At 36.0% G+C, this 23,073-nt stretch overlaps 1 protein-coding gene across 3 annotated transcripts; it reads right to left on the bottom strand.

Annotated features, from left to right (window-relative positions):
* On the bottom strand, positions 1-22,813 carry MED4 (mediator complex subunit 4). 3 transcript variants are annotated; one of them, XM_077158241.1, is made up of 7 exons: positions 22,169-22,619; positions 15,210-15,279; positions 8,335-8,505; positions 6,225-6,282; positions 4,600-4,686; positions 3,454-3,585; positions 1-1,702 (listed from the first exon to the last, which is right to left on the bottom strand). In XM_077158241.1, the coding sequence occupies exons 2-7, from the start codon at positions 15,264-15,266 to the stop codon at positions 1,530-1,532; spliced, it is 678 nt and encodes a 225-aa protein (XP_077014356.1). In that variant the 5' UTR covers positions 15,267-15,279; positions 22,169-22,619; the 3' UTR covers positions 1-1,529. The 3 variants fall into 3 exon arrangements, with proteins under 3 accessions (XP_077014356.1, XP_077014355.1, XP_077014354.1); XM_077158240.1 differs by lacking the exon at positions 22,169-22,619 and adding an exon at positions 21,990-22,154; XM_077158239.1 differs by lacking the exon at positions 22,169-22,619 and adding an exon at positions 22,649-22,813 and having other exon boundaries at positions 4-1,702.
* Between the last annotated feature and the right edge of the window lie 260 nt (positions 22,814-23,073).

The raw sequence follows: 23,073 nt of genomic DNA, 5'->3' as shown, positions 1-23,073 counted from the left end.
TAAATACCCAATAATAAAAAAGCAATTAGATAATGGCACATCCACATGATGGATTAATATTACCATGAAAGCAAGTATTTCAATGTATCCACATGGAAAAAATATTCATAGTATAATAAACAAAGCAAGGTTTAAAATTAGTTACGGTAACATTCCCCTCATAAAAAAAAGACTAGAGGGAAATACACCCAAGTATTAAACATTCTTAATTCTAGATTATGAAATTATGATTAATTTCTTCTTTAAATATTATTTTCCAATTTTCCTACAGGGATCATTTATCACTTGAAAAATCAATAGAAAAAAGTTGGGAAAAAAATTCTCAGTTCATTTGAAGAATACAGAAATTACTAACAATTTAAAAATTCTGCAGAATATCAGGAGGTACATATATTCTCATTTAAAAAATGTACCTAAGTCAATTTTTAAAACAAAGAATGTACACTGAAAATGTTAAATGGTATCACTGAGTAGAATGCTAATAATTTTACTTTCTCCTTTGTGCTTTACTATTTGTGCTAGTGTTCCACAAATGGATGTTTTATCACTTTTCCAATCAGCTAAAAATGCAAAAGACACAAATGCTGTCTAAAGTTGATAAAGAAAGTGGTATAAGCTTACTATTTAAACATTGAGGTTAACCACCATAAGTGATTCTAGCAAAAAAGCCGTAAGAAGGTGAGAGTAAAAGAGTTGCTTTCCATTCTAAACTCTTCATACAATTTGTGTTATTCTTAAAATCACACATAACTGAGGTAAATTTTTTCAATTATTTAAAAACAACCTCATTTTATGTTTTCTAAGAAAACAGAAATATGGGTTCTAAGAAACTTAGTTGTGATTACTAGTTTAGATATATCGATTGCATCATGTTCATTCTTAGTCCTGAATTCTACTTAAGTATGTATAAAATATAACTGGATTTACAGAAGTAATTCTTACTTGCACTGAAAGTATGTTTGGTTTTTTTAAAAAAAGCATAGTAAGTACAACAAAAATGAGTTTATTTACAAAAATTACAATAATTACAAACAGCATGAACTGAAACCATTTCTTCTGTTCCTGTAACAGAAGACAGCAGAAGCCTGACTGAAACGAAGGTTTTGTTATTTGGAAATAAGCAACATTTGATGATCCACTGCTTTTTAAAAATGCTTCTCTAGGTTCCTGGAGGCCTACGAGTAATATATACAGTTGTTTCTTTTAAATCTTATTTCCAGAACTATTGTACAAGTCCAACACAACTGGAACAGGTTAAGACAGCACTGAACAACTAAAAATCTTTTCTATCAACAGCAAATTTTGATTATTCCTTATATATTCAGTAGATTAGAACTGAAACCATGAAACCATGACTTGTGGCTTTAAAAAGAAAGCCCACTCTTATTTTTAAATGGTTGCACAATTCTTCTTTAGCCAATATTTATCTGGCTTTCTCACAGGTTTGCAGTTAACGTTTCCCTGCTATTGCTTAAGGAACAGAAATCTATAATATTCGATTCTGTATGCTTTTTGTCTTTTATGCCTTTCTAATCAGAGTCACTACTACTGCTTGAGGAGTCTGTTGACATCACCTCCACATCATCTTCATTTTCTTTATTATGCCCAGGAGGTTCCAACAAAAAGTCATTACTGTGATTTGGTGGTAACATATTCATTGACAAATCATTTGACTGCCATGGATACTGTGGAGCAAGCACATCTGCAAGAAAGAAAAAATACAAGAATATTTCCAACTGTAATTAATTTTTGCTCTTACTCTTCCCTTGAAGCAAATAATGCAAAATAAGTACTTTTAAAACTGAGATCTAAACACATTTGGCCAAAGTAATGAAGATCAACTTTATCAAGCAAAAACAACTGGGAACCAGTTTTTTAAAGTACCATACAACTTCTTAAGGAACTATTCAAATAGTTAACAATTTTTCTTCTGCCAGACATTCACAATTATCAAATGTTCATGTACTTATGTACACATAAACATATATCTTTGTATTAGGCCATATATCTTATTTTATATATTATAAATAAATGGGTAATATACTACTATATTAGAGTATTATAACAAGTCTGAACAATTTCTCAGAAGACAGAACTGTTACTGTAGATGATTCTTATCAAAGAAACGAATTGACAATGATTTCTAAAAGACAGCTTAGAAAAAAGTACAGAAGTCACATTTAGAGTCTATACTTCTGCAGGCAGGGAACATGGTACACTAACAAGTGCAGAGGTAGACATCCCTGCGGTGCCTAGATGGTGTGCAGGACAACAGTGGTGTTCAGCTCATCCCCAGTAATTTCACCAGTACTCCCACAGGGTGGCTTCCCAGCAAGTCTCTTATCACTGTCATAGGTCATTTCCAGTTTGTCAGCTCTGGCCTGTGGTACCTCGTCTAATTTGTCGGCCATCCAGAGGGCCGCAGCCAACCTCTCCATGAGGTCTGAATATCAGGGGGTGACATTGTAGGTTTGCCCCTTCCTTGGTTATTCTATGATCTTAGATGTAGTCGTTGCTTATTATGTTTATTTTTCCTGTGTTTTAAAAATAGCTCTTTACTACTTAGTAGTTAACACCTTGCTACTAGCTAATAAATTTAAATTTTCCTTGTTTCAATTACAATCACAATGAGAAAGATGAGAAGTTAAGGAAACTGATGCATGCAAAGTGAGCTGCCCAAAGTTTTTACTTTATACAGCTAACAAAAATGGTGCTTTATTAAAAAAATAAAGCATTTTTAATAACACGGGGACTTCTTAGAAGTGTAACATTAAGCAAAAGATGCAATATCTGCAGCATGTTTTTACAATGTAAAAATTGCAGAAAAAAGGAATTACACTAAAATATTAAAACTGTTTCACGAAAGGTAATTTTTTTCTTTTTGTATTATTTTTTCCTACTTCCCAAATATTCTACCTAATCAAAGAGAAAAGCCTCCTACAAAGGATAAAAGATGGGGAACATAATAGAAAATGTAAGAATAGCATAAAACCGTATGAAAAACTTTTAAGAAGATTAAAGCTCAGAATAAAAGCTAATTTACTTTTTAAAAAGTCTATAAAATGCTATTTTTATTCATTCTGTTAATATAGGGATGGTTCAGGAGTATGTTTACTTTATTGTATTTAAACTGCACATATACATTCCTTACATTCTGTTTACATGGCATGCTTCACAATTTTAAGAAAAGCTTTATCAGGAGCAGTAATGATATTAACAATAAAGGAGAGGCCTAATAATTGAGGAAGATGGCATAATAGTAACAAATGAGAGAGAAGGCAGCCCGTTTTAATTTCTTTGCATCTAGAAGTAAAGAACAGGGTAATTGGCAGAGACCTTACCTATTAATACAAGTTGGGTCTGGACCCTCAAACTTGTTTAATATCCACATATGCCAACATTTTCACATTGAAAATCCTCAGTCTTTGAAAACATGGTTATAGCTAACATTACCTGGCAGTCTGCCTGCTGCAAGTGCATCTCCTGGTAAATGACCATTCACACCATTAGTGGAAGGATTGTTCATCTGACCCAATAACCCACTTCTCATCTCTAAATCAGTTGGGTATGGTCTCCGTGGGTCCCCTAAAAAAACAAAGTCTGCTTTTAATCCAATCATATACAAAATAATTATTCATGCCTTCTTTGCAGTAATAATTTCACTTTGCAGTAATAATTTGCAGTAATAAATTTCAGAGAGTTTTGCTCTCTGAAAAACTTAAGTTGCATTTTCAATTTTGGAATATGAAGGCCATCTCTCAATTAAGAGCATAACATACTTATTTTAAAAATACTTGCACTTTTATTTCTTTTCTGAATCTTCACAATAACATACTATTCTCTATATGGAAAAGATTTGAGAACAATGTATTTTGCAATAGAGAAATGATTTAAATAAATTATAATATATGAGTATGATATGATGTTTTCAATTTTATTAGGGTAAATTCCTGGGAGAATTATTAAGTGAAATAATACAAGCAATTTTAGGGTTCATATGTTTGCCTTATGATTTCCCAAAGAGGTGCAACATTTTATAGTGTCACCATTTGAGTATATCAGTTTCACTAAACTTTACAGTTTTGGGTAGGTATTTTATATATTGCTATTATTAATTTACTAAGTATAAGAGGGAGTTCAAAGTTGCTTAGTTTGTTTTTCTTTCATTACTAGCAAGGATGAGCATTTTTCCATACTTCAGTCTGCGATTACTATTTGCTTTTATGTGACTTGTCTGTATAATTTGTTCACTTATATAAATAAATGTCATCGTTTCTTTAAAAAAATATGAAAAAGCCTGTCATATTAGCAGATATTTTGAAAGAAAATTTAGAAAACTAATAGTGATTTGATTCTTAAAATTTGCTTGCATTTTCAAGAAAATCCTCTCTGAGGAGAACAGAACATGACACAGAAAAACAAATTTATAAAACCTATGATTCATATTATTTATATAAGATTAAGGATGTGAAAATATATAGCAGATGTTTCTAAGGATAAATACATTCTGTATTTAACCTCGTTTTCTTATTTTTGTGTATAGGCTCCTAAGAATTTCTGAAACCACTTATATCTAGCATATAAGGGAAGTATTTTTACCTGGAACCCAGGTCAATGGGGCACACACAGCATTACTTGCACTAATCCTATGTGCATACTTAATTATTTCTTCGGAGGAGATAGCACCTGAGAGTTAAGAGAAAATTAAAGCATGTTAGTCTGGTAAACACATTTAAAAGTACAAATCATAATTATGCATCAGATGCAATGATCTCAAATAAGAATTTAATCTGAGTCACCCACCTCACCCCCAATACCACCTGCATGTATACTGTAAATTAATTGTATATTTCCAAACTAAAGAAAAAGACAATTATTTAGAAAAATCAACTAATATATTAAAGAATCAATCTGGGATGCTAGCATAATGCTCAATAATTTCTTAACTATTATAGCTGTTCTGAAAGTTAATAGTGAGACAAATTAAACATGGAAACTAGAGCAGTTCATTTTCTAATGGCATCAAAGCTATAGCTAAGAGCAAACAGACCACAGAATACCACTTGACTGTTTAAAATGGCCCTGAGGCTCAAAGTGGAGCCAACTTGGGATGCCCATGAAATATTCACTAGCTGAAAAAAAAAATAAACTGCTGAATGATATATGTACAGTGTGATCTGATTTTTGCTTAAAAATATATCTGCTTATGTGTACTGTGTGTTATCCTTATTATATGCATGTGCACGAATGTTTATTATATATGTTTAATATATACCTAAAAAAATTTCTCAATGCAAACATCAACAACAGTTACTTCTGAGAAAACTCAACTTATACTTTATACACTTTAGAGAGTATTTCAGGACAAGTGTGTGTGTGTGTGTGTGTGTAAGAGTTTTGAAGACTAAAAACAAAACAGAACCACTGTGTAGGTTTCAGACAGCCTGCCTCAGTCACTCTCCTAGAGACTTGTTTCCAGCCATAGAAGCCTAGCCATCTCTCAAGGGATATTAGCTGTTTTTCATTATTTAACAATCAAAAAAGAGGTTGCACAAGAAACAGGAAAGGAAGAGGAAAATTAGGCAATAAGTCTGAGATGACTAAATGGAAATCATTATCTATGAATCATTAAAAGAAAGTAACATAAGTTTTAATTATAATTCTGACTTCCTGCATGCAAACTAAACTAAAAGATCCATCATGGAAGACTCTGAAAAAGAGAAGCATGGCAGGACAAGGCATGCTGGGCCTCTCCACCATTAAATGTGCATCATCTCAAACCATTCTAATCTCACTCTAGTTGTCCAATGGATTTCTTTTTCATCCTATCTTATCTTTCAAAACTCAACTCAAATGCCACTTGCTTCCAGACCTTCTCTTTCTCTTCTCCCAACAATTTTATAAACCTACTGTATTTATTTCATGTTCATATACCTAACTATAAATTGCCTCCCATTGTTGCTTCCCATAGCAGGAAAAGAGATATGATAATTCTACCTCCCTAACAATATCTACCACAGTGCTAAAACAGAGCAGACACTTCATAAAAATAAACACAATTTTATGTTTATTTAACCCAACAGATATTTCATTATAATTTAAAATGAAAATTTAAAGGAATCTTTTTAATAGCAGCAAATAATTACCAATAATAGTCTGATCAATTTCTTTAAACTAAAATTTAGATTTTTCAGAAGGTCATCCTGTCTTCCCATGATACTAACCTTTTCTTGCTTTTTCTATTGATTTGAGTTTTTCTTTTGCTTGGTAAACAGCTGTTGCCTAGTTTAAACAACATTAAAAAATATATATATAGTTTATTTCTAAGTATATCAAGTACAGTTTTTGGCTTAATTCACAATACCATTTACCCCACAAGAACAACATGTGAAATTTGGAACCCCCCACAATGGATGTCATTTAGTACAAGAAATATTGTGTTAACAAATCAGTCCTCATTTGAAAAACAGTTTTTGGAAACAAACTGGATCATTTATTTTTTATCTTTACATCTTTTATTGTAAACATGCAGAAGAGATCCAGACCACATACTACCCCAAAAGGATCCTATTCCTGCATCTAGTTCAAAAGTTTGAGCCAAAGGGTAGGATAAAGTACCCTAAAATATATTTTCCCTTAATTTACAAGATATATTCTTGAATTGATATTTATTTATACATTACCTCTGTGCTTAATGACTGCCATCATGAAAATAACCCCCCCACATCCCAAGTACCACAAAGGGTAAAAAATCTACTGAAGGTAACCCAGTATGTCCTGAACTACAACCAGGGTAAGAATAGGGAGCCACTCAGATCTCCACTGTTCAGCCTCACTGGGTAAGTTATTCATTTAAGCCATGGTTTCCTCATCAACAAAACAGAATATGAGCACTGACCTTCTATAATTGTTGTAAAGACTGAGATAATGCATATAAAGTGCAAAGCACAACATCTAGTGGTAAGAGCTCAATGCATGCTAGCTGCTATTATCTAAATCATAAAATTCAGTCTTCTCATGGACTTGGTGTTCACTGTCTTTCACTCAATAATTAAATTTTTTTGGAAACTACCCCTAAAGAAATATTCCTAAATGCAGAAGAAAGCTGCAAGGATGATCATCAAAGTATGGAAAACTAGATAGGATATAATTGTATGGAAAATGCTTAAGTTTTAATTAACAGTAACAGGAAATCAGTATCCTCCTAATTATAATAGGGGGAAATGAATTACCTGAGAGTAAAAGAAAATATAACAAACTGCTAATAGTGTCAATCTTTGCACAGTGGGACTAAAGGCAAATCCCCCCTCCCTACCCCTATCTACTTTTCTGTATTTTCCAAATGTCTTTTTTTTTTTTTTTTTAAAGAGAGAGGGAGGAAGGGAAGGAAAGACAGAGAGAAGGAAGGAAGGATGGAAGGAAGGAAGGGAGGAAGAAAGGGAAACATCTTTAAACATTTTCTTGTTTTATTGTATTTTGTTTGTTTGTTTGTTTTTTACATGGGCTGGGGCCGGGAATCGAACCGAGGTCCTCCGGCATGGCAGGCAAGCACTTTGCCCGCTGAGCCACCGCGGCCCGCCCCAAATGTCTTTTGATAAACAAGTATTACTTTCATAATGAAAAACAAATTATATTTATTGTAAATATATTTGTAAAAAGGCATTTACTTGGGGTTGTTTCTTCAATAGCAGTGGTTAATTTACCCTCAACTAGTCAGCCTTCTATATATTTTCCCTTAAAGTCCATTTCTAACACCTTTTTGAAAAGGATCTTTGAGATAAGGAAATCCACAGTACCTGGTTTATATGAGGCTTAAACACAGCTATTTCTGCAATAACACCATGTAACAATTCTATTAGTATTTAGGGAAACAATTTAGGAAATAAATTGTCTCTCTGAAATAGTAGCCAAGAACAACAAAAGAAAAGATGGTCCTTGACAAGGATACAAATTTCACCTTGTATGGGTTGGAAAGTTAAATAAATCATTGCAAATTTTAATCAATTTACAAAACTGTTACTTATTTTTACTGATTTCAAATACTTTTGTAAAAACTTATTATGATAAATAATTGAAACGTCAGTAAAACTCTCCATTTCTGTAATTCAATATTGCGAAATCTTTAAATTATGAAAATATGGGTCAAAAGTACTGCTTTGTTTTAACAGACTACCTAAAAACAGTAAGTAAAAAAGGGATTGGCTTTTTTTTTTAAGAGGACAGACTGCCATTTTTAGACTTTTCTCCCATTTCAAAATTCTGACAATTGACTTATTATCAGAAATAGATTAAACAATCTCTTTTTACCTCATAAACCAGCCTTGGCTAACTTACCAGTATTTGTTCTGCTTCCTTTAGCTGTTTTTGTAGTTGCTGAATATCACTGTCTCTTTTTTCTACTTCTTTTTCTAAAATTTGCATTTCATGATGGATCTTCCCTTGATTAAGCGCCAATTTCATTAGTTCTTGAAATTCCCCATCTCTGTGAATTAACAACTCCAAGATCTGTCAGATAATAGTTGGTCAATTTAGACAACAGAATACTGAACACTACATTCCATGAAAGAAATAATCCATATGTGAATTGGCTAGGCTATAACAAATTAACACTTCAAAATATTATTTCTAATCCTTAAGAATAAAAATAGCTTACCATTATTATTTTGAAAAACATGAATGTCAAAAAGATTTTCTACCTCTTCTAATTATATACTTTCTTACAAAACAAAACAAACTTGTCTTTCAGAACTAGGACTATGCTAAAATCAGCACATTTATTCATTTCCCAGAGAAAATAAAATTTAAAAATTTAACCTTAAAAGTATACTATAATGGAATGTTCCCCAGAGTTTGGTAGTTGAGATGATTTTAGGTAGTACTGATAACAACAACAACAAAAAAGGTGATTTCAGGGCGGGCCGCGGTGGCTCAGCGGGCAAGAGTGCTTGCCTGCCATGCCGGAGGACCCCGGTTCGATTCCCGGCCCCAGCCCATGTAAAAAACAAACAAACAAACAAAATATAATAAAACAAGAAAATGTTTAAAGATGTTTCCCTTTCTTCCTTCCTTCCATCCTTCCTTCCTTCTCTCTGTCTTTCCTTCCCTTCCTCCCTCTCTCTTTAAAAAAAAAAAAAAAAAAAAAAGGTGATTTCAAAAACTTATAAATACATAAATAGGTGCTAAGCAGATATGGCAAAAACCATGAAGACTAAAAAGCATAAAATATAAAGTCTAGGATTCAAATCTCTACCCCTTCATTTACTAGCAGTGTGACACAGGGAAAGTTACCTGACCTCTCTGAGCCTTTTTTTTCATTAGGAAAAGGATAAAATAATAGTATCATTGTAGCGTAAGATTGTTGTGAGGGTTCATGTGACATAAACCACAAAGAACTCAATAAAGGCTAGCTAATACTGCAGAAACGAAATAGTAACCAAAAGAATGAAAGAGGACCCCTATCTCATACACTATACAAAAATTAACTAAAACTAGATCAAAGACCTAAATGTAAGAACCAATACCACAAAACTCCTAGAAGATGTAGGGAAATAACTCCAAGATCTAGTGATAAGTGATAGTTTCTTAGATTTTATACCACAGCACAAGCAACAAAAGAAAAAATAGGTAATTGGGAATACCTCAAAATCGAATACTTCAGTGCTTCAAAGGACTTTGTTAAAGGGTTGAAAAAGCAACTGACTCAATGGGAGAAAATATTTGAAACCATGTATCTGACAGTTTGATATCTAGAATATATAAAGAAATCCTACACTCAACTATAAAAAAGACAACCCAGTCAAAAAATGGGCAAAAGATATGAACAGATATTTTTCCAAAGAGAAAATACATATGGCTAAAAAGCACATAAAAAGATGCTGAGCTTTACTAGCTATTAGGGAAATGCAACTCAAATCCACAATGTTGGAGAGCATGTGGAGAAATTATTCATTACTTGTGGGAATGTAAAATTGTACAGCCATTGTGAAGGACAGTTTAGCAGTTCCTCAGGAAGCTAAGAATAGAGTTGCCTTACCAGCCAGCAATCCCACTACTCAGTATATACCCAGAAGATCTGGAAGCAGGGATGCAGACATCTGCACACCAATGTTCATAGCAGCATTATTTACAAATGCCAAAAGATGTAAACAATCCAAGTGTCCATCAACAAATGAACAGATAAACAAAATGTGGCACACACATATGTGCTAGTTTGAAAGGATTATACACCCTAGAAAGCCATGTTTTAATCCGGATCCAATCTTTTAATTCCTATTCAATGATGCAGGTTGGAATCCTTTGATTAGATTATCTCCATGGAGATTTGGCTCGCCCAACTGTGGGTGTTTGATTACATGTGACTCCACCCATTCCACGTGGGTCTGATTAGTTTACTGGAATCCTTTCAAAAAGAGGAAACATTTTGGAGAGAACACAGCTGCAACAGAGACACAGACCCACGAGAGCCCATGCAGCTAGAGACTTTTAGAGATGAAGAAGGAAAACACTCTGGGGTAGCATCATGAAAAAGAAGTCTGGAGAGAAGGCTAGCAGACATCACCACGTTCACCATGTACCTTTCCAGTTGAAAGAGAAACCGTGAACTTCACTGGCATTCCTTGAGTGAAGAAAACCTTTTATTGGTGCCTTAATTTGGACATTTCTATATACCTGCTTTAATAGGGACATCGTCACAGGCTTAGAACTGTAAACCTGCAACTTATTAAATTCCCCTTTTTAAAAACTGTTCCATTTCTGGTATATTGCATTCTGGCAGCTAGCAAACTAGGACAACATACGAACGAATATTATTCAGCAGTAAGAAGGAATGAAGTCCTGAAGTGCATGACAACATGTATGAACTTTGAGGACATTATGTTATGTGAAATAAGTAAGACACAAAAGAATAAATACTTTATGATCTCACTGATATGAACTAATTATAATATGTAAACTCACAGACATAAAATATAGAATATAGGTTACTAGGATATAGGATGAGGCTAAAGAATGGAGAGCAGGTGCTAGATATGTGTAGAATGTTTGACTAGGTTGAACTTAATGTGTGGAAATGCACAACAGACATTCAGCACATTATTATGGGAATAATTAACAGTGCTGAATGGCGTGTGAATGTGGTAGAAAGGGGAAGTTTAGAGTCATGTATGTCACCAGAAGGAAAGTATGACACTATTAGGCATTAATAATAGAGGGGTTTATGGGGGGGGGGGAGTACCTATAGCAAACTATTGACTATAGTTAACAGTAATATTCTAATAGTTTTTCATCAACAGTAACAAATGTATTACACCAAAACCAAGGGTCAATAATGGTGGTGTGGAGGGGGTGGGATTAGGGCTATGGGAGGATTTGGGTTTTCTTTTCTGTTTTTATTTCTTTTCTAGAGTAATTAAAATGTTCTAAAATTGATCATGGGATTATGTGTGAAGATATTGTGAGTCAGTGATTGTACTTTGGATAGTGTTATGGTACGGGAATATATTCCAATAAAAATGCATTAAAAATAAATTTGTTAAAGACTAAAGAATACACACAAGCCTGGTCAAGTTCCTTCTACCTCTAATTTTTATAGGAGTTATCCTGTAAAGACAAAAGGCTAAGCAGCAACCACCATCCATTTATTAGGAGTATTTGTTCTAAATAAAAATAGAATGCTTTTTCTTTAGAAAGTGTACTCTATTAGTTTAATGCACCTATAACCCCAATTCTTCCCAAATCTCAGGAGAAAGGTAGGTTTCCATTTCTAAAAAGCTATATAAATGAGTTAATAGTCTAAGTAATACCATGACAACTTCCAAGAAGTTTACACAATTTGACCTAATTCATACACTACCGGAGATTAAGATTCTCTTTAGATTCTACTGTTCAGTAGAGAAAAAAATATTCAACTTAAGTCAGAAGATGGAAGGTTCTAGTTCCAGCTCATCCATTAATCTCTAACTCATTCATCCAGGCTGGGGCTCAAACTATGTGGAGGTTAAACTAAAGATCAGTAAGATCTTTTCTAACTTTAAAATTCTAAATGAACATATGGATATTTAAATAAAGCAGTAGCTAGAAAGTTTTCTAATGGGAACATCTCTAATATTTAACGATTTTAATGAAAATTACGCAGGAAATCACATGTACAATGTAAGTACAAGAAACAATTCAGAGAATCGTTGGGTCTTAAAAAATTACCAAAAGTTTAGGCACATCATTTACCACCTTCTGAATAATCTTCGTTTGCCTGGCTTATAGAGAGCATTTAATAAATGCCTAGAAAGTAGACATCTTGCACAAATTCCTACCTAATCCCACAGATAGGCACTTTCTTATTACAATCTATTCACCTCTACCTTTAAAAAGAGAAAACTATTGATATTCTCTCTATATATGTACATGTATGTATGTGTGTGTATGTTTATATCAAATGCAAATTACACAGAAGAGTATTCATTCTCCTCTCCTCAAGCTGCAAAGAATCTCTAAACTAGGTCCTCCTGACTGAACACTGCCTTCCACCGACAAAACAACTTCTGGTCCTTTTTTCCTGGGAAAGAGATGCAAATCAATTTAGTTCAGTGAAACTATACTAAGCATTTAGAACAAGCTAAGCAAACTGCTGGGATCTAAAGAAAAGACTTATGACTTTCCAAAATAATAGTTAACCACAACACAAGGCAGAACATAACTGCCACAAGAATTATAAGTATGTGCTTTTGGAAGGAAGAAAAGCACCTTCAGTGTCAACAGAGAGGACAGAGCTGAGATCCAGAAAGGTGGTAGTATTTCTTCAACTCTTAAAGAACTGGTGGAATCTAAACACAACAAAAGGAGGCAATGACATACCAGGTCTGATTAAACCATCACGTGTCAACTTGGCAACATTATGGTCCACTTGTTTGGTCAAGTAAGGACTGGCCTGATTATTGCTGTGAGGATATTTCATGGAGCTGAATCTTTAGTCAGTTAACTGTATCCATGGCTGATTACATCTATAATCAACAAAGGAGAATCCCTTCAGCAATGAGGGAGATTTCAATAATCAGAAGGAAGAATTCATCTTTTCCTCAGCCAGCCAGCTTCTCCCGGAGAGTTCACCAAAGCCTGCCTTGGATGTCTTGTGACCTACCCCTATGGAAGTCGGACTTGCCAATCTGCATGGTCATATGAGCCAATTCCTATGAATAAATCTCATGATATTTACACACACACACACACACACACACACACACACACACACACTGTCGGTTCTATTTCTCTGTAGAACCCAGGAAAAGGGAAAAGGCTAGGGAAGTTTAAGAAAAAGTAAGTTACACTGTTTGGGTGGTACGGAGCAGCACTATCCCACAGAACTTCTGTGACGATGGAAATGTTCTGTTGAATATGTCAGGCACTAGCCACATGTCTACCGTGACTGAAGCAGTGAATTCTTAATTATACTTAATTTAAATATAAATAGTCATGTGTGACCAGAGGCTACCATGTTGGGTAGTGCAGGCATGGAACACATAAAGGGTGCAGTGGATTATAAGGGTAGTATCTACAGGCTTTCCGAACAAATTGACTGGGTATGAATGGAAATGGAAAAGAAGGATTTATCAAGAACTCCAAGTGGTAGAGGAGAAGTGCACAGAAGAAGGGAATGTTCTTAACCGAAATAGAGAAAATGACAATTTCCATCACTTGTAACTTACATACAAAACCTTTTTAAAACTGGTAAAAGATTTCAAAGCATCAGTCAGAATTTACATCCCAATTTCATGCTCTTACCTTTTACATTTCAATATGTTTTATACTGAAATTACCGTCACAGTTTATTTTGAAAGACAATTAAAGAAAAGAAAAATGTGAACTAATTTAGGTAAATTTTATTTTGATACATGCATGCTTGCTTTATTACACCTGCTCATATTACTACCTAAGAACTGAAATACATGCTTAGTTTTCTTTCTAACTAGTCCCTAAGACACATCAGAGCAGTTGAGAAATATGTACATGAGTGCTCTGAGTTCATAAGGAAAATGTAGGGGCAAAATATTACTCCTAGACTGTTTCTTTGAAATCCTTCCTAAGTTCTTTCAAACACACACACACACACACACACACACACACACACACAGAAATATAACATTTGACCCTCAAGTAGGGAATAAACATTATCAGCTCTGTTTAATTTTATACTTTCTACAATTTAAAAAATTTAGACAATTTTTTTAAAGTTAAATACTAATTAACCACCCTGCCAGTAAACAGAGTTATGCAGCTGTCTAAAAAAGTGTTCCCACAAGGAAAAATATCTAAAAACCCCGTTTAATTTATTGAGTTTTAAAAATATTGAGTTCTCATTTTCGGTTTTAAGAGCTAGTTGTTTATTTTATTTGTTGTTCTTTTTCTAAAAACAAAATAAAACCTAAAGTTAGCAGCTTTTTGCCAATTTGCAGCCTTATCTGATTCTTACCGCTCCCCACCCTACCCTCACCACCTTTCAGGAAATTAATCTCTGAAGAAAACAGGTTCCGTAATACTTCTCTGTTGGGAGTCCATCAGATTTCTCTACCCACATAAAATGTCATAAAATGAAACTAAGATAGTGATGGGCAGACGGTGGGGAGAAGAGGTTTATTAGATACTGTCTCTTATCTTATACCGTCTTTAAAAGGGTTATTTCTTCCTAATCATTTTCTCTTAAAAATGATTTTGAATAAGATATTGTCCACTTTAGAAAATGAAAAGGACAGAAAAGTATAAAGAAAATAAAAACTAGCTGTAAACTCTATACCAATTACTTTCACCTCTATTAATGTTCTCTTTTATTTACATTCATTTTTCAAGTTATATTAAATGAATCAAGCCTACAATAAAAGGCTAAGTTTATGAGAACATTAACTCCTTTGGTGCTATATGTTGTTATAATCTCTATTTAACAAGGCTTTTTTGGTTCATTCAAAAGGCAAAGATCAATAAGTACGTAACATTAATTACAACTATAAGAGAAAACAACAAAATACTGCTTAACCTTTAAACAACTATTTTCTTCTTAAACATATCATCATCTTAAGTAAACAATGCAAAGAAAATAGCAATTTAAAAGTTTCTATTAAAATAACAGTCTCCAATCTTCCTGTTCTCACACAAAGTAAATATAAATAGGAAGCTTGCAGATAATATGCAATTTTTTTTTAATTGAAAAAAAAAAAACCACCTACCTGATTTTCCTCTCCCGGCTGCTGTAACATCTTCTGGTTTCTTGAAATTGCCAGCATTTCTATAAGTTCCCTAATTACAACAAAGACAAAAATTTTACAAAGCAAATACCGCAGAGGCTTCCTTAAGTGATTTCTACCTAGCTGCCTAGCTGGGTTCACCAAAACGCTTCAATCCCTAATCCCTCTGTGAAGGGCGTGGCACCTGCGGTGTGGCCCCCAAGGCATGCTCAACACGCAGGGCCCTGGCCCAACCGCCATCATGACTTCAGCCTTCACCAGCTACGCTGCATCGTAACCAAGACTCAAATGCATTTGTCCCCAAACATGTTAAGACAAGTTTTACTTATTACTAAAATAATAGAAATTAATATCCCTTACACAGATGCCAACGAAATATGATGAATCAGGGGGGAGTCATAAAAACAGAGGAAGAATCTGCCCTAATACTGTGTGATAAGCATTTAAGTTCTTGCTTCAGTTTAAGAAAACCAAACTAGAAATTGAAGTGCATTTTGGGTATGATTTATGCAAGAAAGTCTTGAAGATTTAAAATGCCTTTGTCCTACAGCAGGGGTCTGCAAGCCAAATACAGCATACTGTCCCTGTATATAAATAAAATTTTCTTGGCGCACAGTCATGCCTATTCATTTACATTTGGCTGCTCTCCTGCTACAAGGGCAGAACTGAGTGAACTCTGTGCCTACAAGCCAAAGATATTTATTATTTGGCTCTTTTTGGTAAAAGTTTGCTGACCCTGATCTTATATGAAAAGATTAGTAAATGAACACAGGGTTTAACTGTTTTAAGGTAAAACAGAATGCATGAATCTTTTTTCATGACTCCCCAGTTTGACCAAAATTTTTGATTAACCACAAAGCATCAGCAAAGAGAGCTTCTTACACATAATAAAATCCCATGTATCTGGAATGCTCATTTCATAGATATGTCAATTTTCTCATAAAAAAAATTACAGCAGGGCAGATCTTTACATCAGCCTCACATTTGTTGATGGGAGTTTTGAGAAATTCTAGAGGAGGGGACAGATTCCCAACTACTACCTGGTCCTGCTTGGTAGTAGTGCCTGCACCTTCTTCTGGCTGCCAGGCAATCTTCACCTTATTGTTTCCAGCTTCCTACCTAGTAGCCTTGTACTTTTTTTTTTTTTTTTTTCAGTTTAGCCTCGTACTTTTATGGATGATGCCAACTGGACCCCAATCCTCCTCAACTTCTATACCCCTGTACCATTAGGTATGAATAAAAGAATAGAAAAAAGCAGATATGAAAATGGAAAATTCTTTTCACTCACTCCATTAATAGAGCACCTAGACTAGGCATTGTTCTAGATGTTTAGGTTATAAAAGTGAATAACAACAGTTTAATTCGAATACTGGAAGCAAGAATAACCAAGTAAGTACATAAATGAAGCCAGACATGAGACCAGAAGGAACGAATGCCCAGAAGAAGACACAGCTAGTTGAATGGCCCAAAGGCAGGTTTGAGGAACTGTGGACAAAGTACAGTAACACTAGGAAGAAGGGTATAGAGTGAGGACAAAGTAGGAAGGGACCAGATTATATAGGTCCTTATAAATGCCGGTAAAGAATTAGTATTTGATTCTAAGTGCAATGAGAAGCCACAGAGTCATTTTAAACAGGGCAATGACATGAACTGAGTTATCTGGGGAATGGACAAAAAGAGGGTCAGTATGGAAATTAAGTAGATTGTAATGCCGCAAGCAAAAGATGACACTCGGTTTGACTAGGTCCCAGCCACTAGGATTTCATAATGAAAATGGGAGAAAAAAGGACAGATTTTATACATACTTTGAGATGGAAACACTAGTGGTCAATGAGAGAGAAGGATGAGGGGTATGGTACGTATGAGGTTTTTTTTTTTTCTTTTTATTCCTTTTGCTGGAGTGATGCAAATGTTCAAAAAACGATCATGGTGATGAATATACAGCTATGTGATGATAGTGTGAGCCACTGATTGTACATCACATATGGAATGTTTTTATGTCAAGAACGTATGTTTGTATGTTGTTTTTACAATAAAACTAGTAAATACATATATGTGTATATATATATATATATATATATATACACACACACACACACACATACATACTTTGGAGGTAAAGGTGACAGATCTTGCTGAGGGGTTAAACAGGTGTTTCATGAAAATAGGGTGCTATAGTAACCTTTTTCTGTACCCCATAGATAAGACATAGACCACTGAGAACTTTGGGTCTAAGTAACAGCTGGTTTGGCAGGTAAGGAGTGGTGATATGGCGAGTGGGAATATGTAGGGAGATATGGAATATGCCTTTTTCTTGCAAATATGGTAGTTTAAATCCACAGTGGCCTTACAAGGGGCAGTCTTAAACATAGAACTATGGGGGATGGGAGAATCTATACGACTTATTATTCTTCTGTAATCATCTAGCAGAAAGTAGAAACCTTTGTTGTCTCCCTCGACAGTAAAAACAGTTTAAAAGAACCCCTTCACCTACTCTCAGGGTACAATTCTGATAGACAGAGAGAGCTCTGCCCTGCTACAGTGGAAGCAACTTTATTATTGGTGTACTAAATTAGAATCCAGGCACATTTCCCCATAGAAATATAACTTACATAGGAATTAGATTGTCTCATTAGTGGTACTATACACCAGGTAAATTATGGTAAAGAGGGTTTATAACAGGCTGTTGTATACACCCATCAACATGTTCTTGTGGGACAATGAGTTCTCAGTTCCAAGCAAAAGTAAAGAAAAACCTTTAGACTGCAATCCACCTATACGTTTCTATTTTTAAAATTCCCCTAAAGACTACCTCATTCTACTACATTTTACAAAATAATGAAATATGCTAAAAGCTATGAGATTGTAAAGTATATATTAAGTTACAAATCCACTGTTTTCTAAAATCAATAGGATGAGCATAAAAATATGAAAGTTACATTAGTGAGGAACTTTGTTTTTCATAAAAAATGCAAAGCAGATAAATTTCATTAATAGGATAATGACAAACTTCATAGATCACAGAATCAGTATATGTAGCTATGTCTCAGTGAGCACATAATGGGACTTTTCTGAAAGCAGCTTCATTCTGTGAAGGTTCGATGAGCCTTATGTGGCAAACAAGGTGATATCTCCTCCACTACTGCCAATATCTCCAGGATTGAAAATGAGGTAAATTTTCACTTTACGTCATTCCTTAGAGATAAAAAAACAATGTGGTGAACAGTTCATGAGAAAATCAAAGAAAAAGAAAAGTGAATTTCTAAGAGAGAATGGATGTTACACAAACTACAGACTGTCTCAAGAAAGAAGTCTATCACCAATTTGTCAATAAATTCAATGAGGAGTACTACAAATTTATGAGAAATAAAAGTCTTCTTGGCACTCTTGGAGAAAGACCAACAGAAAGCCTACAACTTCTTTAATAGGAAGAGAAGAGACATGGTACCTCAATCAATCATACACAAATGGAAAATCAAAGGACAAAGTTTCAGAAACACCAGGTTCTTGAGGAAAATTCAAATGATGATTCACTACATCAATGAGTAAACACATCTCATCTTATAGGAAATGCTATGTCCAGTAGTCAAGTTAAAAATCATATATGGAAAGCTAAATCAATCAGTCAAATCTAGATACAGGAAAACTTCTATTTAGTCCCAAATCTAACAAAACAGATAATTACTTAATTAGGCCATCTCAAACAGAAAGAACATACATATCAAGTTTATGCACTACTAGCAGCATGAGGAAAACAACCCAGAGGAAGGACCACAAAACTGGTGTGCTGGTCTGAAAGGATGTATGTACCCTAGAAAAGCCATGTTTTAATCCTAATCCCATTTTGTAAAGGCAGCCGTTTCTTCTAATCCCCATTCAGCATTACATGCTTGAAACTGTAATTAGATCATCTCCCTGGAGAAGTGATTTAATCAAGAGTGGTTGTTAAACTGGATTAGGTGGAGGCGTGTCTACACGCATTGGGGTGGGTCTTAATTAGTTTACTGGAATCCTGTAAGAGAGAAACATTTTGAAGAATGAGATTTCTGAGAGAGCAGAGCAGAATGACATAGCCACAAGGAGAGAGTCTACCAGCCAGCAACCTTCAGAGATGAAGAAAGAAAACGCCTCCCAGGGAGTTGCATGGGAGAGAAAGCTAGCAGATGATGCTGTGTTGGCCATTTGCCTTTCCAGATGAGAGAGAAACCCTGACCATGTTCACCATGTGCCTTTTCACTTGAGAGAGAAACTCTGAACCTCATCAGCCTTCTTAAATCAAGGTATCTTTCCCTGGATGCCTTAGATTGGACATTTCTATACACTTGTTTAATTGGGACATTTTCTCAGCCTTAGAACTGTACACTAGCAACTTATTAAATTCCCCTTTATAAAAGCCATTCCGTTTCTGGTATATTGCATTCCGGCAGCTAGCAAACTAGAACAACTGGTTACTGAGTTGTCAGGATGTCAGAAGAAATTCTCAAAGTCCATACCTGGATGGTTAGACTCAGCAACACAGTTCATGAACTTGGTGAATATGAAATATACACTAGGGTTACTCAGAAAAGACAAGTAAATTACGTTACACCAAGTAAAGCTCAGAAAAGTAAAGAATTTACAGGGCTCTAGAGCATAACAGTGAGAAGTAACAGCCCATTCATTGAATGAACCGAAAAGGCAAAGATTTGAAGATCTAAGATGAAGACCTACTCAGAACAAGAGGCAGCGGCAACTATTTCCTGGAGGAGTGCCACTACCAAGATAATATATTTACAGAAAAGTTCATTGGTACCATCCATACCATAAAACTGATTTTAAAAAAAAGGACACTTTAACTCCATGAATTTCAAACTTAACAGTACCATCAAGATTCCTAAGCACAGTTGCTTGAAGTCAACTTTCAGGTTAGAATGCTCACAGAAGAAATAGCTCAAAAGCCATAGTTCAAGCAGAATGAGATCCAGAATTCAAGAAACTGGAAGAACTGGTTTAGACAGAAGCAAAAGAAGTATTTTCCAGCTAAGTATTAGTTGTTCTGAATCAAATGGAATTCAGATTTGTATCAGAACAACATTTGTATCAAAGTATTTAAGAGACTTAGTTTGCTCCAGCAATGAGTTTAAAGTTACATCTACACAGAGCTGTGCTGAGGTTGAGAAAACTGAGTTTTTCAAATGAAGAGCATTTGTGGGATGATTTAGAGTTTAATAACTTAAAAAGAAAAAGAGCACAATGTGAACTAAACGAAGCTTCTATTTGCTGTCCCCAAAACAGTTACCTTATACAGTTCTGAGTCATAAATAATTTAACTGGAAACATTATACTACCAACTCTCAATCTTGTTAGTGTCCTTTTCCTAAGAAATAACGTGGGTCTTCATTCAAGAGGATTAACAAGGAAACTGTTAAGTTCTCCACCACAATCTACAAAACCAGCAAAGACCTAGACAGAAATAGCACTTACATTAAAATGCGTAAACATTTACACCAAGGCAAAACATTAAGACAGCTGCCTGTGCTTATGAGTTTTTCATTCACCACTGACCACAAATGAAGATTCCAACATTGTTTGCCATCAGGCAGTATTCGAGTTTAATACAAACTAAACACTGAATTAAACACATAAGCTACATAAGGACAAATACTGGTGTCCATGTGTTTGAGGTTTTTCTTATATATTTAATATCAGGCTAACCTAGTAACTTGGTAAGTAATATGATGGCAAGAACTAAATTTACAGCAATTTAGTTAGGTATATTTCAAAACACAATACGTAAAATTTATTCTAGAGCTATCAACAAATGTTGGCTACAGAAAAGATGACACGAGCTGGATTCTGAAAGACGAATGAATGATTCACCAAGTAGGAGATGGAGAATGGCAGTGAAGTTGAGTAAGTAGTACTTTTTGAGGGTGGGGAGTACTAATCTTGGAGTGAAGGGTATAGACTGATGTGGTGGTACAGGAGGATAACAGAGTGGATTGAGAGGAGATAGGGAAGGACTGCACAGAGTGAATTAAAAGAAAATAGGGACTTTACACACTGTCAGTGAACAGTCCTGACACCTATTTATATAAGATAAACAGCTTCTCCCTCTCTTCCCCGGGTTCATACCCCTGCAAAAGTCAAATACAAACTCCCCAATCCCTGCTCTTTCTTGACTAATCGCTAGAGCTCTGCCCCTATAACATCACAAATGCACAGTCTCAGGTCCACTGTAACCTTTGCTACGCACCTGCTTGGTTGAGCATACATTCCTGACATGTTCTCCCATGTGAGCCTGCAAGTCATGCCACTCCTCTCTATTCCAGGACTTTTAAGGACTAATAAACTCTTCTTTCAAACATCTCTAGTTATCACTTGTCCTGCTATTCCTGGCTATCTATATAAAGAACCTTACAACACACCTACTTGCACACTAAACTAAGGAACCTGGACTTTACCTCATCGGACAATGGGAACAAACCCATCAAATGTTTTTAAGATAAGAAGTCACAAGAGATGCCTATTTCAGAACGATAACTCTGCTCTTGGGCAATACAGAATAAAGTGCAGAAGCATGAAGGCAAGTAAAGCTGTCGGGAGGATACCTTAAAAAATAGTTGTGACAGCGGGGATGGAAATGAGAGCAAATCTGAGCAACATTTCAGGAGATAGAAACAATACAATTTAACACCCAAGTGAATGTGACTGGATTACGGAAGGCTCCAACTTTACAGTACCATTAAGGGTGACAGAACATGGAGAAAGACAATCTCCTACCTCTAGGCCACACGCTGCACTACATCCACCCCAAACAACTTGGAATTAATTACACCAGCAAGTCGCGCCTTTGTACTTGCTCTTCCATCATCCCGCCGCCCGGTGAGCCTACTGAACTCCGTCCTGAGCAGCCCTTTCTCCAGGGAGTCTTCTCTGACTACCTAGGCATCGGAGCAGACCTGGTCCTTATGCTACAGGAGCCCGCAGCCACGCCTCTGATAAAAACAAGCTCCGCATCGAAGTCGCTGTTCACACGTTTGCCTCTCCCTCTTGACACTGAGCTCCTCCAGGATGGTAACCAGACTCCCGTTCACTACAGCCTTCCTATCGCCTGGCACCCAGGGGGCGTTCCATAAATGCTTGTTGGGTGTTGGAGGACCGGGTGATGTCCAAGACCCAATATGGCTATCGTAGCCTTGGGATTCCAGAGTTATTGTCATTATTCATATGCGCTGATGGGGAAAAGCGCGGCCTCGGATCCCGGGAGGGTTGCGGAGGCCACATCGCGGATACTGGTGCACTGTCGTTGGGGGTACGTGCCGGCGTTGCCCGAGCACGACCCTTCCCGCCGAACTCCAAGAAGCTCATCGCGGGGTTGCCCAGCTCCGGGGTCCACCCTCCCGGCCCTACTCCACCGGCCTTCAGGCCAGCGGCTTTACCTCGACAAGACCTCCAGATCTTCCAGCGCCGAAAACAGCCGCTCCCGCGTGCTGTTTCCGCTGGCCGCTCCCGGGCCGCCTCCGAATCGATCCTTCTCCTTCTCCAAACTCGAAGAGGCCGCCATCCTCCCCAACCGCCAGTAGCCGGCGCATGCGAGCGTCGGAAATGACGAGCTCGGGAGGCGGAAGGAAAGGTCACCGAGGCGAGGCGAGGGAGAGTCCTGACCAGAGCGTCCCCAAGGTGCCCGGAAGTACACTGTGGGTTTTGGCGCCATCTGCTGGACCAGAGGGGATCCTTGGTCCAAACCCGACCGGCCAGAGCGGTACCTTAGTGAGAGTACGTAGGGTTTTTCCATCGGGAGCTGGAGATTTTGGCTGAATGGAAATTAAATAATCGCCTACTGCTTGTGTCAGTTTACTCGTGA

This window comes from Tamandua tetradactyla, chromosome 4 (assembly GCF_023851605.1).
Source record: "Tamandua tetradactyla isolate mTamTet1 chromosome 4, mTamTet1.pri, whole genome shotgun sequence".
NCBI lineage: Eukaryota > Metazoa > Chordata > Mammalia > Pilosa > Myrmecophagidae > Tamandua > Tamandua tetradactyla.
Note: the sequence above shows the minus strand (reverse complement) of the source record. Positions and strands in the feature narration are given on the sequence as shown.

Excerpts from the sequence above, each read along its gene's own strand:
- MED4 (XM_077158239.1), bottom strand. The coding sequence starts at position 22,773 with ATGGCGGCCTCTTCGAGTTTGGAGAAGGAGAAGGATCGATTCGGAGGC. Across the intron at positions 15,280-22,648 it reads GATCTGGAGGTCTTGTCGAG|GGAACTTATAGAAATGCTGG; the intron begins GTAAAGCCGCTG and ends TGTTGTAATTAG. Across the intron at positions 1,703-3,453 it reads TGCAGCAGGCAGACTGCCAG|ATGTGCTTGCTCCACAGTAT; the intron begins GTAATGTTAGCT and ends TCTTTCTTGCAG.